We start from the raw sequence: 19,271 nt of genomic DNA on the forward strand, positions 1-19,271 counted from the left end.
GGCTAGTTTTGTGCATATTTTTCCATGTAGCTCTCTCAGTCTCGGTCCCCCCATAGCTAGCAGATGGGTCTGACCCAACAAAAATCAGACGCGAAATATCAAGTCCAGTTTGGCGCTGTTTGTTTGACAGTGCGCGCGCGCTCAGAAATAGTGAATCATGTCAGAACAGAACGCCAATGAAATGCTTACCCGGCAAAGCTTTAAAGCTCGAGCAAATAATCAACTTTTGTGATTGCGAATCACAAGCAGTGTCCTGTGAGTGTAACTCTACCGCTGCATGTGATATGTGTAGCCTACGTCGAGTTTACAGGGACTGAGGCGCCAGAACTGCAGTTGATGGAATGTGCGCTGTAGCACTACCATATTTCTTCAAAAGCAGATCGTGGAGACATTAAATCATCCACGATCAAAAATTATGTAAGAATTGAAATGGGAAGCTTTAAATAAAGTTAGATGGTACGCGAGATATCGCGAGTGTAAGAAAAAGAAAAACGTGAGAAGGGGAGGAGAGAGGAAGAGAGAGGATGTAAATGGAGAAGTGCACGATGTAATCTTGTGGAACGATCGATGTAGAGTAAATGTTGAAATAAACACTGAGTTCTGAGCACAGAAGATTTGTTCTGACTCCTCTATCCAGTGACCACGACAGATCCAGAAAATAGCCAAGAACCCACGCATAATACTCGGTAAGCACGAATTCCTAAAGACCCGCAAATCCGAGTATTACAATTGTGATATCGCACAAGTAGGCTATAAAACAACTGTTATGTCTGAAAACAAACACAAATAACGCGTGCTACATAGGGGCTGTTTACACCTGGCCACTTGCATGCGTTTTCTCAGATCGGATAGCTATCTGATTTATCAAAACGATTCCATTTACATCTGGTGTGGTCGCATAAATGCGTTTTTGCAAAACGGATTTAAATCCTATCTTCAATTCTTCAAATAGTTTGCACGTTGGCTCATCTGCAGTGATGCGTGTTGCAGTGTTTTATATAGCCTATATAGCCTACGATTTTTTTGTTAATATATCTTAATTAGATATATTATTATACAAAATTAAAAAAGTAGTCAACACAGACCATCTAACAGAACATTTGAACAACATTATGTGCTTATTTTTTTAATTAACGAAATGTCAATCTTTATAACAGAAGATAACACAATACAACAATCTTCAAGATACAGTAAATCTTCAAATGTGTAACAGATTGTCACCTTAAAAACAGTCATTTGCGTGGTGGAACAAGTCATGTTAAATAGAATTATAGTTAGCATCTTAATTTAATCTTTGTTCTATTAATTTATTAGTTCATTATAATTGTTAATTCAACAAATGTAATGTAAAGAGCTGGATACTTATTACTAATTAAATAATGTCAAATATAGTAAATGTATAGTTGCCATATAGCCTACTAAATATTTGACTACGTCGCACGTTAATTTCTGCTTAAATACTGCATGGAGGGATATAGCCCATTCTGCGCTCAAGCGCATGTAATCTTGCCGCAAAAGCAGGCTGGCTAATGATAATAATGTCTTTAAAAATAACGATGCATTTTAATTGTTTATTAATAAACTATTTTTTTAAATCAGTGTCCGCTGCAAACATGTCTCCATACATATCTGCTGTAAAGTGCGCCTAAGAGAAATGCATACGGATTACATAATCAGATGATATTTGCTTTCGATTAGATTTTTTTTCGTTTAAAAGTGGACATATCAAGCTTTATATAGATATTTTTCTCATATATTTGAGGCTAGTATGCTATATCCTACGATATGTTTCTGCTTCTTTCTTTTTTTGACGCGCTACAGTTCACGGAGACCATTAAAGCGCGCCCTGATTGTTTTATTTTATTTTACAAAAGCAAAACGTTTTCTTGTTATTGTGAGTTTACACAAATAAAATTATTGCGACTGATGCATTATTATTTTCTGTATGGCCAGAAAAATAGTATTTTAAGTTGTTTCCACTGCTGATAGGAAAATGCAAATCGCATCGGCGCCTCCATGTCATGCAGTGCGCGCTCCACACTCCGCACACACACTTATGCGCCTAAGAACAGCGAACAATTATCTAGTTTAACGTTAGAGTGAGCGGCCATGCCATACGGATAATCCTCATGTTTAACAAATCAAATCATGCATTTTCTACCGCGAGTCAGCGCTGCGCCAGTTTGAAAAAGGCGGGTGTGCAGGAGTCTTTTAATGAACGTTTGGTGTAGGTCTAGGCATAAAGATATCTGAACATCTTTGCCAAGCGCAAACCAGTACAGAAGTAATCAATAAATGATCGGGGAGGGTCATCCCTTTTTTCACAATCATTTTGGAGGGTCATAGAAAAATTTTTTGCTGGCGATGGGAGGGTCAAGCCTTTTTTGATTATAGATCTCAAAACTCCTCCGGTGGCCCCTTAAATAAATAACGAACAGTCCCTAATTGCATGCAACTAATCCTGAACCAAACCTAATCCTAACCCTAGTACATGTAATTAATTAATATTACTCAGTATAAAATGTTTATATACACTCTAACATCCGCTGTTTTCAACACTGTACATCCGCTGTTTGTTCATTTCAAAGAGTCACAGGGAGGACAATCATATCTAAACAACCAGTTTGCCAAGAAGGAATTTTTGACTGACCCCTGTTCATGTTTTGTCTACAAACCGCACAGAGCAGCAACTACAAGTTAAATAATTTAAAAACAGGTCTATTCCCAGCAATGAAAGATCTTACATTTGACAAATGCTAATTTGAATTGTGTGTTTCTCAGACAGGAAATCCTTGAAAATGTGTGCTGCTGTGTATCTGCTATAATATAAATAAAACGATTATGCTCTACAAAGATGCAATGTGAGTACTGCAGTACACAGTACGCATTGATTAGGAAAAGGTTCAGACAGTAGAAAAGGCTCAGAGAAAGAACGTAAAAGATTAAAAACAGAACATAAGAAGATGCATTTACTTTTTCTTTCGTGTATTTTATAATGTTGTAAAAGTCATTCATTTTACAAGATAATATATACATAACACGTTAAACATTTTTTATAATGAAATACAACTGGGTTCGTACAAGGTGCTTGAAGTACTTGAATTTGACTTTTTGTCAAAGTCCTGGAAAACCATTGAAAACAGCCATATTTATGAAAAGTTACTTAAAGTTGCTTGACTTCTTTAAATACAATATATATGACATTTCATTTTTTTCCCCCGAAAAAAACATACAAAGTACGCCAACATTATAAAATAAAATATTATTTATTGAACAATACTAGCCATTATAAACTTTGTATTTAATATATATTATTAAATACATTGTAAGTTGTATTTTGGATACCTTATATCTGTAATTTGAGTTTAAAAAATACTAAAGATATTGTTTGATAAGTGCGATCTCTGATTGTAGTCCTTGGAAACCAAAAAAGTAGTGCTTAAAGTCCTTGAAAGTCCTGGAATTTGATTTTACAGTATCTGTGCGAACCCTGAAAGTAAGTAACTAACTAACTAGCAAACTAAAATATACTGTAAGTTTCCTTTCCCTCTTTACATACTGTATAAATAAATAAAAGGTTACATTTCAATTAAAAACTCAATTCAAGAGTCCATCTGAGTGCCTGCCAGGACTATGATGTGAAATGAAGGTGGCTTTAGATTTAGTTTGAATAAACCAATTAAAAATACACACGATATTCAAGCACCACAGCAACATGAGTAGGTTTAGGTTCAAAATGGGGCAAACATCTTAAATTAATATTATGTTGAACTACTATGCCAAACCCATCTGAAATGTACTGCGAGTTAGTGAGTGAGATGAACATTGTGAGACAAAAGCAGCTGTCACAAAACCTGCCAAACTGATAAGCCAGACTGATAAAAACATATCCAAATGTCCTCAGCATTCAGAAAGATGGAAGAAAAGAAACATAGTGTCCTTATGAGGATGAAGGTGTTCTCTCTACATCCCCAGGGAGACTCTGAAGTAAAGACCTCTGGAACGTCTCCTCGGAAAATTCTGGAACAAGGAACTCCAGCAGCAGGTCAAAAATACAGTAAACCAAGTGCCTGCACATACCCCATATAGAAAAAACAGGTTTTAATTGTTAATAGGCATGTACTTCCAGCCTACTTAAGTTATAGTTAATATACACAACAGATTCTTAAAAAGGAAGGTCATTATCTGTTGTTGTAACAGATAAGGACTCTGATATTGTAAATTTAAATTATAATACCTGTTGATACTGGGGTCCTGTAGAGATTCCAGCACATGCTCCCACACTAGCCTGAATTTCCCTGAGCCAAGCATGTCTGTAATTAACTCTACAATTCACACAAAATGCATTAAAAAAAACAATTTTGTATGTCAGTATGTACTGCTTGCAATGAAAATGTGTTCTCCTCCAATTTGAGTTCCACATTAATATGAAAACACATGCCATATGAACTTCAAACGTTTTAGATGAACCAGTTACAATAGTAGATACAACGTGATAACTGTGTCTAAATTAGAACAAAGACGATCCAGCTCATTCATTCAGAAGCTGCTCTAATGTTGTGGTATGAACTGACCTGGGAACAGCTTCATAAGGCAGTGCAGGCACTGGAGTCTGGTCTTCTCTCTCTGCTCTGGGCTTCTCTCTGGCCGTGGCACCGCAGGCAGCTCACCCCCGGGCCACACTGCATCCTGGAGAACCCGCAGGTAGATCACCCAGCATGGGGCGCTGCTCAGGTGGGCTATGCCTACATCTAGCCACCTGGGTAAGACAGAAAGACAAGGAAATTGAGAATGGGCCTTAGGTTTATAAGGTGTTTCCAGCATTATATCATTATGCTTTATATGTAATTATAGTATTTATTTATATTTTGAATTAGATTTATTATTTTCAGTTTTTATTTTTGTTTAAGGTTTAGCAATTGTGTTATGTGATTTTGCCATTTTTTTATATTTCTATTTAGCTTTATTTTTATTCCAGTTTTAGTCATATTAGTACTTCAAAAAAAGATTTTATTTCAGTTAGTTGACAAGGCAACATTTCAAATTCTGTTTTTTTTTTTTTCAAAGTTACATTTTAGTTCAGATTTATTTTAATTAATGTACTGTGATATCATATTTAACCGTACTATTTACATTTGTTTTAAACCCTAAGCAAATTACAGTAATTTATATAGCACCCAACCAAAAATGACACTTTTCTTTTGACACCGGTTCTTTTTAGTGGATCAAAAACATACAGCAAGACCAGTGTAGCCCCAAACCAACGACTCTTATAAGCTGGTTCTTTTAATAAATAGTTCAAAAAGAGGAGTTATTGGTTTGAATCAATCTGAAATACTGCTCTGTATAAATAGCAGCATTAGCAGAGAGAGAAATTCTTGAAAATTCTGTATGTCAGGAAAATTGACAATATAGCTGAAATACATTAACATGTATGGGAATTGAACCAAATCAAGAGCTTGTGAATCTCATTCTAATCAGGAAATCTTTATCGATACCCAGTCCTAGTGTGGCCATGACTTTTTAAAATTATTTAAAAATCTCAATTATGTGACATATGATGTTCAAGTCAAAGTCTTCACAAAGACTTCAGCACTTACACTCCTGTCTGAAAATGTGATAGATGTGTCTTGAATGTCAACTGCACTGGAACTATTCATTGTCACTCAGGCTGGGCCCTGTCATCACCGCTATCTTTATCTCACTGTTACTTTCTTTGAAATCTCATAGATGGCTACTATTATGCACACCAAGCCTTACTGCTAAAAAAAAGATCTGCACACTCTATGATCAGGAAAAGGAAACACAATAAACTCCACACGTGCATGAGAGGAGCTCAAATGTGGTGGGTCAGGAGGGGCCAGTGTTCTGCTAACAGCTGGCTGAACATATCTGTTTATTTTTCCATTTCTCTGGCATGCGGTGCACATGTTCTCTGAGGGCTTCGCATGTCACCTGTGTGATTGACAGTGGGGAGCTAAACCGGTCTCCAGGGTCGCGTGCCTCCTCTCTAGAAATAGCAGCCAGCATGATGCGTGTTAACTCTAGTAGACTACACACTGAGACAGACATGCACACAAAAACAGTTGCTGTAGGAAATTGCAATTTTTAACTGTATTTGATTGATACACATCCCTCAAAATACTTTTTTTGTGGAGACTACCATACAAACACGTCCTCAATGCCTCAAACAAACACACTTGTGCATGCATAGACACAAACAGGCATGCTGCACAGTGGAGATAGGATTTAATCAATGTCAAGACCTTAAAAAACCTTTGAGTTAAATATGAGGAAAAAATGGTTCGTATAGAAGGCCCATTTCCTACTTCTCAGTCTCATTCCGTTACGGCTTATGGTAAGCTATAAAAATGAGGATAACAATGAACAAGACACTACTGTGAAGTATACAGATAAAGAGATTTTTTTTTGTTATATATATAGCTTTATTGAACTAAGTGAGTTATATGTTGATACATAGCTAGTTTGACTGGAGATTTTCTAGACCGTTTCAAATAAAATCAATGAGTCAAAATGCAGACCGCACACAGATATGAAGATGTTAGATTTGAACACATTTAGAATGTAGAACAACCCCCTCCCCCATTCCCACAAAATTCTAAATTAATGGTGAAATTAGAACAGCATTTTTGGAACTGTAACAGTATTTTTTTTTTAATTCTGACTAAATATTAGCATATTCAAATAAATATGCTTCAAGGTTTTACACATTTATGCTGTCCTCTTTACTAACTTGAATTAGTGCCAAATTTGACACTTCATCATAAATAAAAAATAAAAAATTACTCAAAATAAACACAAATGCTAAAAAAAAAATACTTTGTAATGTCTAAATATGTACCTGAATGCATAAAGATGCAAACTGACTTCAAATGGGACTTTATTTCCTTTTGCTCCATTTAAAGCTATAAGACCATTTTGTGATAATAGTCATGAAATACAATGTTATATACATATATTTTTTCCCATAAGAGGTCAGCAGAGACACCCAATGCATGATCATGATGTTTTCTTCACACGCACTGCAGAGTTATTTTGTATTTAAGTAAAGAGTGTGAAGAATGTGCCAAAATGATTGGTAAACATCTAGTAATTTAGAGGTAAATAAAATAAAAAATAACAAAACATTTCCCAAAAAATTGCATTCAAAAAAATTAAATATAATCAAAATGAACTGATATAAGCTTCCTGGACCAAAACAATTAACTAGTAAAATGTTAAGGCTTCGGGTCATTTTTACCTGCAAGGGAAGGATTTGTTAGGTTGGGAGGTGCCGGGAATTAAATATACAGTAAAAAAAAATTATCTTGAATGCAAATATGATTAATAAACTACAGTATGAGAATATTACAGAAAGCAGTTTAAAGGTTGTATGAACTTTTGCGTTTGTGGATGTACAGAATATCTCCTAATAAATTTTGAGACGTGACATAACCTCTGTCAGATATCAGACAACAGCTCCAAATGATGATCGTCCAAGTATTATTTCACAATGAAAAAGTACTGTACTTTCACACATGCTGCAAAATATGATATTCTGCATTACTTTCTCTCATTCCCACATGCGTTCTTTATCCTAACCTCCTCTCGCTAAAAAAGAAATGCTTTATTGATTTTGAATCTTGTGAAACAGTCTTCTGCCAAAACATAAAAGAAAATATGGCGAGGCACTAGTTCAAATAACACAAAAAACATCAAAGTGTTGGGTTATACAACAATATGTTCTAGTACAAGTATGAATAGAAAAATAATCACATCTGACCCCCTTGACAGACAGGTTTTAATCTAACAATCTCTGTGTGCATGTGTATGTGTATGTGTGTGAGCATAAAATAAATGGACAACGAGAGAAAGGACAAAAAATAAAACAGGAACACACAGGTTCAAAAGAGAAGCTCTGTCCCAACCAATTGCTTCAAAACTATTGCACACACTTCACCGTCCTTACTAAAATTGACTTAATTCTTCTGAAGTTAAAATTATTTTTTGAGCTAACAGATTATGGAGAAAGTAAACGTATAGCATACACACTATACCGGTTAAAGGTTAAGGGTCAGTATGTTTTTTAAGAGAATACTTTTATTCAACAAGGATCCATTAAATGTATCAAAATTCTATTTCAAGTAAATTCTGTACTTTTGAACTTTCTATTCATCAAAGGATCATCAAAATGTATAACCGTTTCCACAAAAATAAGCAGCACAACTGTTTGCAACATTGATAATAATAATAAACATTTCTTGAGCAGCAAATCAGCATATTATAATTATTTCTAAAGGATCATGTCATGTGACACTTAAGACTGAATCAGCAGTGATACTGAAAATCCAGCTTTGCCATGAAAGGAATACATTTTCATCACAGGAAAAATTTATATATAACTTAAATTGTAGTATTTCACAATATGACAAACAAATAAATGCAGACTTGGTAACGATAAGACACTTCGGTAACACTTTACCTGAAGGGGTGTGCATAAGACTGACATGACACCTTCATAATCATGACATGACACATGTCATGAATATGAAGGAGGTTTTATGCATGTTTATGACAACTGTCATGAAGTGTCATTAGCTCAATTAAGAAATTTTTAATGCAAATATGACATTGTTTGAGATGTCTTTGTTATGACAACTTGACATAAAACAATACATCATAACCTGTCAGTGTCTTGGTATGACAACTTGACATTACCAAGACAACAAAAATTGTCATAAATATGCCATAAACATGACAGATTATCAAACTTAAGAAACCACTTAGCTTTATGGGTTAACATAACATTAAAATGTCATGTGGTTGGTTTTGACATCGGCTGTCATGAGGCCATTATAACGTTGTCATGAATATTTTTCTTGACCTCAACTACAGTGGTACAAATTTAATTTGTCATTGAAAAAAGTTATAATGGCCTCATGACAGCCAATGTCAAAACCAATCATTAATCTGCTATGTCATGTTTATGACATAGACAACACAACCTGCCATAAATATGTATGTCATAAACATGACATAGCAGATTAATGATCAAACTTAAGAAACCACTTAGCTTTATGGGTTAACATTACATTAAAATGTCATGTGGTTGGTTTTGACATTGGCTGTCATGAGGCCATTATAACTTTTTTCAATGACAAATTAAATTTGTACCACTGTAGTTGAGGTCAAGAAAAATATTCATGACAACGTTATAATGGCCTCATGACAGCCGATGTCAAAACCAACCACATGACATTTTAATGTAATGTTAACCCATAAAGCTAAGTGGTTTCTTAAGTTTGATAATCTGTCATGTTTATGGCATATTTATGACAATTTTTGTTGTCTTGGTAATGTCAAGTTGTCATACCAAGACACTGACAGGTTATGATGTCTTGGTTTATGTCAAGTTGTCATAACAAAGACATCTCAAACAATGTTTAAATTTGCATTAAAAATGTCATAATTGAGCAAATGACACTTAATGACATGCATAAAACCTTCAAATTCATGACATGTGTCATGTCATGATTATGAAGGGGTCATGTCAGTCTTATGCACACCCCTTCAAGTAAAGTGTTACCGAGACGTCTTTCAAAAACCCCAAACTTTTGAACAGTTATGAATTTGTATATATCGAGGCATTCTAAATCTTACATTTTACATATAAAATACTGGAATACGAGAAAACGTGTGCACAGGGCTATAGTGTAAATGAGTCAGAATGATGGTGAATGCTGGACACTCATCACACCATTCAGACAAAGAGAGAAGAGACACAGTTCCAAGGCCTGCTGTTTTATAGCCTGTGCTGTGCTTTGACTTTTCCATTGACTGAACAGTAACAACAGCTGACAGAGCCACTGATCTATTTACATTTGGTTAAGTGTCAGACTGAATCAGCCAATTTTTCAGATAACCTTACAAAATGTCAGACGTCCAAAGGGAAAAAAGAAAAAAGACAACAGTCTGAAATGGCAAACTATAAGCTAAGTAAATTACTTATTTTAGGAAAAAAGGAAATAGTAATCTAGGTACTCTGACTTTAGAAGTCATACCTAGGACATCAATTACATAGCCACTTGTGTGAAGACACAGACCTTAATGGTGTGTGCTGCCCCCTTGTGGTAAAAAAGCCTGGAGAAATGTGCTGATGGTCAGCTTCATTATGAAAGTCCTTGTTTCTGCCATTTTGAGACATGTCTCCTGACACAGCCTAAGAAAAATAGAAAAACATGCACAACTACAAGGCTAAGGAGCATCTAGTTTTTTTAGAGTAGGCTTTGAGTTTCATGTATTTATGCTATTTGCAGAATGATAAGCATCACACCACATGATGATCTTCATTTACTTGGGTATCTGTGGATCTACTGGGAGCTGCTAATTTGACCTGGGATTTTACGGTTACTGTGTAAGTGAGTTCATGCAGTAAGGCATCTACATCTGTTCAATATTATTTACAGCAAATCTGGAAAGTGTCTGCTTGGAAAGGTCAGCCAACAGTGGTCTAATACTATTAAGTGAAGAAATCATGGCATAACGAAGAACAATATTTTTTTTAAACAAATTGTTTAGAGTGGCCTCAATTCCAGTTTCAAACAAGCTCTCTTGAACCACCAAATAGAGTTAGACAATTAGATCTACGACTTATACTACTGGACATGCACACAATATAGTTCTCAAAATTAGGTTGAATTAATTGGCATGATGCAACATGAAAACAGAAAACCAGAACAGAGGATTTCCACTCACACAGACCAGAACACAGATGTATCCAGCCAAGATGATATTGTGGTGACATGAGGTCTGATGCAGAAATATACAACCCACTGTGGTGTTTACGCCACCACATTTAATGGGCATCTCCAAATCCAGCAACTGGACGAAACAGGATCTAGTCAGGACCGAAATCAAAAAACCCAATGCATCCTAACCCAGTGACTTCATAGTAATGTCAGTGTACACAGCAACTACATTCCCGGCCCACGTTTGGTTTGCATTTCCAGTGGGACATTTTATTCTCGGACAGCAGCACCCTGCTGACAAAAGACGAGCATTTTGTTTTCTGGTGTGCATTACATACTGGTATTTATGTTTTTAAGTGCAAAAGTATGGCCTGTGTGGACATTTGTTTGCAGGCTGCTAAACTGCACATTGTGTTCTCCACAACATGTTGAATTTAAGCTGAAAGTACAAGTCTTATCCCTTTGGGGTGGTGCACAGGTTAAAACCTCAAGGCTGGCAAGAAGGTTGCATATGGAAGCTCATTTCCACTTCAGAGTCAAAAAACAAAAAGTTATTTGTGAAAAAGTTTTAAATAAGATGAAAAGTTTCCTTTTGATATTTCAAATCTCATTGGGAGATATAAAGCCAAAATTGTAAGATATCAAATCAAATCAAAATCAAATTATTCTGGTTTCTGAGACATAAACAATCTTCCACATAGACTCACAATAAGTTTATTATCAAATCATAGCTGTAGCCATCACCATTGGGCTAGGCAGATCTTTTCTTCTGCATTGTGACATAAATCTGAGTGAAACAGGCAACTGAAAAACAAAATGTAGACATGGCAGATTGGCTACGTGAGATTGACTGTAAGAAAGGGACGGAATTTAAATTACATACATCACCAGAGAGAAGTTTCACTCTGTAAGTCACTGTAGAGGCAAGTGAAGACTATGATCAGTGGCTTTTTTTGTGTATAACTGCTCTTCTACAATAAATATTTCAAAGCATGAAAAGTGTATGCACACCACACACATTGAGCACACAGAGAGGGAAGCAAATGGACCAAGACCATTACATAATAACCCTGTTTGTATATATTCCATCCCCAGTGATGCCAATACATGCTTTGAACCACAGAGAGCCATAAGTTTCCAGACTCCTCTCCATCTAAGCACCACAGAAACTCCCAAATTCTGGAACAGCTAACAGAAAGCTTTCATGATTATCCTGCGGCAAGTTTATCCACTTGAACAAATAGCTGTTTAGGGACCAGTGATTTAGTGAGCAACCAGACAGATAAGACACCCTCGCTAACAGTTTGAAAACGATTGGCCAAACTAAACAAACACATTACTGGCAAATGTTGAAACTGGTCTTCTCACATGATATATGTGATGCTGAACAGACTGCCCTGAAGCGCCTGTGAGCTGGCCTGAAGTGTGGATATATAAAAAGGTTGTGGCTATTTTACAAGGCCAAGATGTTAACATAAAGACCAGACCAATGAGGACCTCTCTCTGTTAGTTTCTACCCCTTATATAATCCCTCATGGTAAAGCTCCTAAAATGACTGTTAGATAAAATGACAAGCCTTACCATATGTCTGGCCAACCCTGTCTTGGCTTTTAAGGAGGCAGGATGGAGAGACAAGGTCAGTGAGGCTTGAATATGTGTTGCCTGTTTCCATATTATTAGAAATTTCCGGAACTCCAGGTCCCAACGACATCCTGTGCTGAAGCTTGTACTTGACAGTCAAATGTTTACCAGATGGAGTCAGGAGTGATTAAAGACATGATGGCCTCACGTGTCCTGTAGCAAAACTCTAAGAAAGGACACCAAGTACATTTTATAACTAATACATTTAGACATTTTTAATTTTATAGAAAGAACTTATATACTTATAATATAAATTCATATGAATTACGTTTGTTGACAATTTTATATGGGGGCTAAAACTGAAAGTGTACTTTGTAGCAGATCTGTGTACAGAGCCCCTAAACGGGACATGGTGAAGAAAAAAAGAAATATGAGAATGAGGAAATATTATATATTAATGCTTTAAACTTTTGAGTTCCACCGAGAAACTTTCATTCGCTCACAAAGAGTTTAAAAGGAAAACTTTTTCCGATTGAACGCAAAGTTACTCGGGGGAACGCAAAGGTTTTGCGAGCGAACGCAAATTTCTCGGGGAACGCAAAGGTTTTGCGAGTAAAAACAAAGGTTCTGTGAGCCAACACAAAGTTTCTCGGGGAACGCAAAACATTTGCGAGCAAACGCAAAGTTTCTCGGGGAAACTCAAAGGTTTGCAAGTTTTTAATCGGGGGAACACAAAGGTTTTGCGAGGAAACACAAAGTTTCCTGGGGGAACGCTAAGATTTTGCGAGCAAACGGAAAGTTTTTTGTGGAACTCAAAACATTTGCGAGCGAATGCAAAGTTTCTCGAGGGAACGTAAAGGTTTTGCGAGCCAACGCAAAGTTTCTCGGGGAAACGCAAAGATTCGCAAGTTTTTAATCGGGGGAACGCAAAGGTTTTGCAAGAAAACGCAAAGGTTTCGCGAGCCAACGCAAAGTTTCTCAGGGGAACGCAAAGGCTTTGCAAGCAAGCGCAAAGGTTTCCCGAGCCAACGCAAAGTTTCTCGGGGAAAGCAAAACATTTGCGAGAGAACACAAATTGCAAAAAGCATTGACTTATTTTTCCTCTTATCACATATTTTTTCCACCAGCATGTCCCTTTAGGGGCTCCGTACTGTGGAATTGTTTTAATTTTTTGGAATACATTTGGGGAGCAGGACGAGGCCGAGGGCCGTGGGAGAATGGCGCGAGGAGCCGTATCTCTCACGGAGGAGCGGAAGCATAAAAGGAAAGGAGGAGCAACAATCGTGAAGGACGAGAGAGGACCAGGCCTGGACTATTTTATTTGCTGTTTTGTTTTATTATGTGTGGCGGCAAATCAACTGTGAGGGGCTCCCATCTCCCGTTTATGTATTTGTTTATTTATTTAATTAAAAATCTTTGAATGTTCGCCCGTTCCCACAACAACGAACTGCATTACAACACACAAATTCAGGACACTGCATACATTTACAATCAAATATTGTCAGTACATTAATGTGTGCATGAAATGAAGCACAGTTTGAAAATGCACAGGTTGCATCATAAAACTAAAGAAACTAGGAGATCTTGATTGAACAATGATTGACCCAAGTACTGTAAGTACACAATAACCAGTCAATCAATCTGAGCAAATAACCTAAACTCTGCATCAACACTTCATTCATCTAAAATCCAGCATCTAAACTACCCCTCTCCCCAAATCCACCAGAACATTCTGTGCACCTCTTTTACAGGAAATATTCCTTTAAAACTGCAGTAATTAAACTTAGCATCAATTATTGTGCTGACCCCAAACCACATAAACTCCCCAACTTGGTTGGAAAAAACATGCCGGAGTAATTGCACATGGAATATAGTGAAGACGATGTCATGCGTAGAAAATAGCTTTAGATTCAGCTGACATAAGGTGCTGATTTTAGCCACACTAATTAACACCTGTCCTGTTCTGGTGATGTCATACAAACAAGGGCAGCATTAACTGTCGCATCATTTAACAGACATAAGGCCCATCCTAATATAACCTTCCAGAAAAACAAGTTTGGCTTGTGTGTATCGCTTTTAGTGAGGGCGAGGCCAAAATCCTAACTTTATCCCAAACCTAAATACGGCAATGCGAGAAACACATGCTCAAAGTGACCAGACAAGGCCTTCTGCGTTATGAAGGAGAATTGCAGACACATGGCCTACTTTTTTAATGAAGCACTGAAATCTGAGCATATATCGTTTACAAATGTAAACCAAGAAATGGTTAGCTAATCTGCAGCTAAAATTAAAATTAATTATGTTCTTAGTGTTTTCTCTGTTTCTGTTTCTCTGACATCAACCGGCATTTCAGTATGAATCCTGTAGCATCATTTCTAAATCATCGTCAGTAATCATGTATATCAAAAATTATTTTTGAAAAATGTGAGCAACTTTTCTCTGGCCATGTTTGTCCTTTCTGAAATTCAAAGAGAATGTAATAACGTTTCGTGACAGTCTCTCATGTAACGATGCAGTCAGTCTACTAATCCAGGGGTGGGCAACTCTGGCCCCCAAGATCCACTTTGCTGCAGAGTGCCAACCCTAAAAAAGGTTAGGGTAAGGAGCTTGATCAGGGTTAGAGCTAAACTTTTAAGGAAAAGTAGTTCTCGAGGGCCAGATTTGCCCATCCCTGTACTAGTATGTCTCCCTATTATGAAAAGCACTGATTAGATTAGCATTTAGCGAACTGCAGTGAACTGAATGAACAAAGAGGCCATTTACACAGAATAATTTTTTGCTTTTGAAAACGCAAGATGCAGTGCAATGGAATGGAAAAACAAGCAAGGTCCCGAGAGATGCATCTTTAAAAGTTGAACTAACACGTCATTTTTGAAAACTCCTCACTAAAACGCAAGTCGCTGAAAAAGCAAATGCAAAGCAATGGTCAAAGACATCCATCTAGTACATGTTTATGCTTGCCAGTGGGCAAGTTTCAACAAAACAGGAATAATGTTTGCTTATGGCCATAGTATTTATTAATATATGAGTAACAGAGTGGGCTCTATTTTAACGATCCAAGTGCATGGTCTAAAGCGCACGGCTTAGGGCGTGTCCGAATCCACTTTTGCTAGATTAACGACGGGAAAAATGGTCCGTGTGCTAGGTTAAAGCTAGGGTGACCAAACGTCCTCTTTTGCCCGGACATGTCCACTTTTTATGTACTGTTCGGGGCATCCGAGGAGATTTATATATTCATGAAAATGTCTGGTTTTCACTGTTTTTCATGGGACCATTAAGCGTGTACTTTAAATTGACTGGCGCTTGCCTTAGCACACATCAAATGAAACCGGCTTCGCCCAGTCATATAATCAGCGCAATCCGCAGCGACTCCAAGCAGAGAGCACGTCAGAAAACAACTGTGTGTGTGTGTGTGTGTGTGTGTGTGTGTGTGTGTGTGTGTGTGTGTGTGTGTGTGTGTGTGTGTGTGTGTGCGTGTGTGCTTGTTTATGTGATTTATGAGGACACAAATTTGTATAATGACGTGTATTACACTGGTATTACAACTTAAACGTGGTTTATGAGGACATTTCATGAGTCCTCGTAATTCAAATAACTTAATAAAACATAAAAAACAAATGTTTTATTAAAAATGTAAAAATGCAGAATGTTTCCTGTGATGGGTAGGTTTAGGGATGGCAGTGTAAGGGGATAGAATATACAGTTTGTACAGTATAAAAACCATTATGCCTACGGAGAGTCCTCATAATGTAGTTGCACCAACATGTGTGTGTGTGTGTGTTCATCTCAGCCTCATTGGTCTGTCACTGCTCGTCAATGTCAGAATATTTGAAATGACCAATCAAATCAAAGTAGGCGGACTTTATGTTCACAGAATTTTAACAACGTGACTCGATGGACACTTCAGTTTACGGTCAAGTGCGAGATAAGATGCAAGTAGCTAACAGCGTAAAAAAAAAAGCCCAAATGTAAATTCACAGATGAATGATTTTACTGAAATAGTGTAACGTTAGTAGATTTTTAATTTTATTTTAACCTATGGCCATGAAAAGAAATAGTGTCATGTAAAAGGTGTTAATTAAAAAAAATATATTATTCTATTGTTGCGGGCCAAACGTCGAATGGAAAGGATGTATTACTTTATGTATTAAAGTACAATTACATAGTGTCAAGGTTGTGAATGCAGATTTGTCAAGTATTTTTTGATGCATTCAGCCCCAAACCACGCCCCCACCCCTCAACCACGCCTCCCAAACCTTTTCTGAAAACTAAAATATGGTCACCCTAGTTAAGGCGCGCGAGCAGACCATCTACGGGACAAAGTGTATGCGCGTGTGGACCCGCCTATAGGCACATATTATTAACACGCTCTTATAAAAATATTGCGCCATTGACTTTAGACCAGGTTTCAGTTGGTTAAGGAGCAGTCTATTTCAGTTGCCTCAAAATAGCAACGTGCCAACAATGCGTCTGGACATTTGCTATTTAAACAACATGGCGCAGGACATGAAAATGATAACTGCGTCGGGCTGAAACTAGCAAAAAACACTTGCATCAGCACAGTCTGTATATGCACAGTTTTGCATCAATTATGCTTAATAATCTTTTACAAACCATGTAAAGTCATACAAATGGCCTAAACTGTGTTGTTTTATTAAATAAATGTCTTGTTTTATTAAATAAAGAAAAAAATTAATAAACAATTTCACAATATAATGTTAATGTGGGTTTCAGCAATTGTGAGATTTTTATAATTTACTCATTTTTGATAGTTATCATCAACGGTTTGTTGTAAATGTACTGACTGACTCTAATGTGTAGGCATTCATAGTATCATTAAACAGAAAAAAATAACAAATATTACAAAATATTTTTACACACAAAATAAAAAATATTCAGCAATAACAACTTTATTATGCTTTTATACTTGTTAATCCAATAAACATCCTTTCTCTGGCTACACGAAGAGAAACAAACAAAACATTTTGATCCAATGTAGCTTAAGGTCAGAAAGCACTGATGAAGGATAATTCACTGTGCGTGCAACAAATATTAGTGCTGGCGTGAGGAGTAATGTACTCTGGGGAAGTGAGTGACAGCACATTCTGTAAAAATGCTGTAATCCTCGCGAGGAAAACATAAGCTCACAGGAAGTGTGAACACTCACTCATATGCATTGTTATGATTCTTCTTTTTGGAATAAGAAAAGCTATCAAGTTCAACAGGGGATCATATAATGCAGATTCCCAGCTGGCAGTTAGTCTCAGGCGATTTACTCGTCTATTCTCGCTGGGCCATTGAGTGCAAAAGGTTTTAAAGTCACCTCCCATTTATCAAACATATCATAGAACCATTTGTGTACTTTGTTAAGCATGTGTAGACCAGATAATAATCTGTTACCCTGCTGAGATTGTTGCCTTATCTACAATAAATAACGATCATTAAACTAAAGGACTCATTAATCTTGGGACCATATGGCAAACCAGACACAGTGGCCTGTGTGGTCTTTTCACAATGTGCTGGGTTTTTTTCGCCATCACTTCTTTAACTGCTTATGACAGCTTACATATGTCTGGCCCACACAAATGACGCAAGGCTCTTGAACCAGATGCAATCCTGTTGAATAGCTCGCTGGCCAGTTATCAGCCAGCCCTGCTGCGTCCAATCACCTTCCTGCGCTTCGCCCCTATATTACTTCTAATTGGGTGGAGCGCAGCACATGCACGAGAAGCTCTGCTTTCCATGCTTCTAAGAATTTTTTTCCCACTTAAAGTCTGATGAGGACTTATGCAAAGGAATGAATGGACAATCATTAATGATCAGCCCTGCCCCCCAAAAAATACGTTGCGTGATTTCAAACATACTTTGAACACGACCCTGCTGTTCTTGAGTGGGTTTTTTTCTCATATATCAGTTAAGTCAGGGTCTTGTGAAAAAAAATCAGCTAGAAAAGGCATTATATAGAATATCATACCAAGTGACCACATTGTTGCTTTAAACAGACTTGTCTCCAAAGCCAGCATGATGGAATACTACAATAACCTCAGGTTAATAACTAATAACTAATGATTTTGCTTTGGGTCAATAACAAACTCTAATGTGCTTTAATGAACAAATGCACATATTACTCAAGGGTAACAATGAACATCATGGCCAGCAAAGTGATTACTGGATAATTAGAGGTTTAATCATTGTGTTTACAAACACACAGGGTAGATTATAAAAGACACACCAACGAAAATCAGCATTATACATATATTCAGAACTGTAGGCTCGCGAACCTTTCCCGAATTCAAATACAAGTTCAGAGTTATCAAACCTGTACTCACCTTTCAATAAAAGTGCCAAAGAGCAGTCTAATGGTTTTCTGGATGTTTTCTGTACACAGCCAGCTCCACTGGTCCTTCATCAGCAAACACAAGATATTCAGAGCAATATCTGCCAGGGCAGTGTCTGCGTCATCACAAACATCAAAATTTAGCAGTGTAAAGTTAGGGTTAGATTTTATATTGTATCAGATAAATGTTTTGATCTCACATAAAATAATTAAAACTACAATTTGCTCTCAATCAGCTCTCATTCATCAACAATATACTGCCATCTCCTGTTTGATAGGGTGTACAACATTCCTCACGGTTATCTTTTAAATTAAAGTTAATTTTCACCTTATCCTACACAAATTCCAATGTGCATGAGAATAAAATAGAAAAATAGTTTTCAAGCTCTACTTTTGAAGTTGATTTACCTGCTCCTCTTCCTCTCTTTTCTACAGGTCTCTGCTCTCTCATGCGTCTTCCTCCAGCAAAATGACTCCTGACACCATCATCCACCAGCTTTTCCTGTTCCTCCGCAAACCCCTCCAGATCTGACAGCGAGAAACCTCGAAGAACCTACAGAAAGGGATGAAGCACGTAACAAGAACTCTCCGCATCGGCAGCTCCT

The 19,271-nt window shown here is 36.9% G+C and overlaps 1 protein-coding gene across 6 annotated transcripts in view; it reads right to left on the reverse strand.

The window, feature by feature from the left end:
* Positions 1-2,947: 2,947 nt before the first annotated feature.
* snx19a (sorting nexin 19a) overlaps positions 2,948-19,271 on the reverse strand; it is a 39,038-nt gene continuing 22,714 nt past the window's right edge. The window contains exons 8-12 of one of the 6 annotated variants that reach the window (XM_079607045.1): positions 19,075-19,219; positions 18,659-18,782; positions 4,575-4,759; positions 4,238-4,325; positions 2,948-4,070 (exon numbers count right to left, since the gene is read on the reverse strand). In XM_079607045.1, coding sequence (XP_079463171.1) covers positions 3,941-4,070; positions 4,238-4,325; positions 4,575-4,759; positions 18,659-18,782; positions 19,075-19,219 — 672 coding nt within the window. In that variant the 3' untranslated portion in view covers positions 2,948-3,940. Of the gene's footprint in view, positions 4,071-4,237; positions 4,326-4,574; positions 4,760-12,400; positions 12,556-18,658; positions 18,783-19,074; positions 19,220-19,271 lie in introns of those variants that run through there. The other 5 variants (XR_013796854.1, XM_079607046.1, XM_079607047.1 and 2 more) reach the window with 5 other exon arrangements.

This window comes from Phoxinus phoxinus (genome assembly GCF_949152265.1).
Source record: "Phoxinus phoxinus genome assembly, chromosome: 3".
Classification (NCBI taxonomy): Eukaryota; Metazoa; Chordata; class Actinopteri; order Cypriniformes; family Leuciscidae; genus Phoxinus; species Phoxinus phoxinus.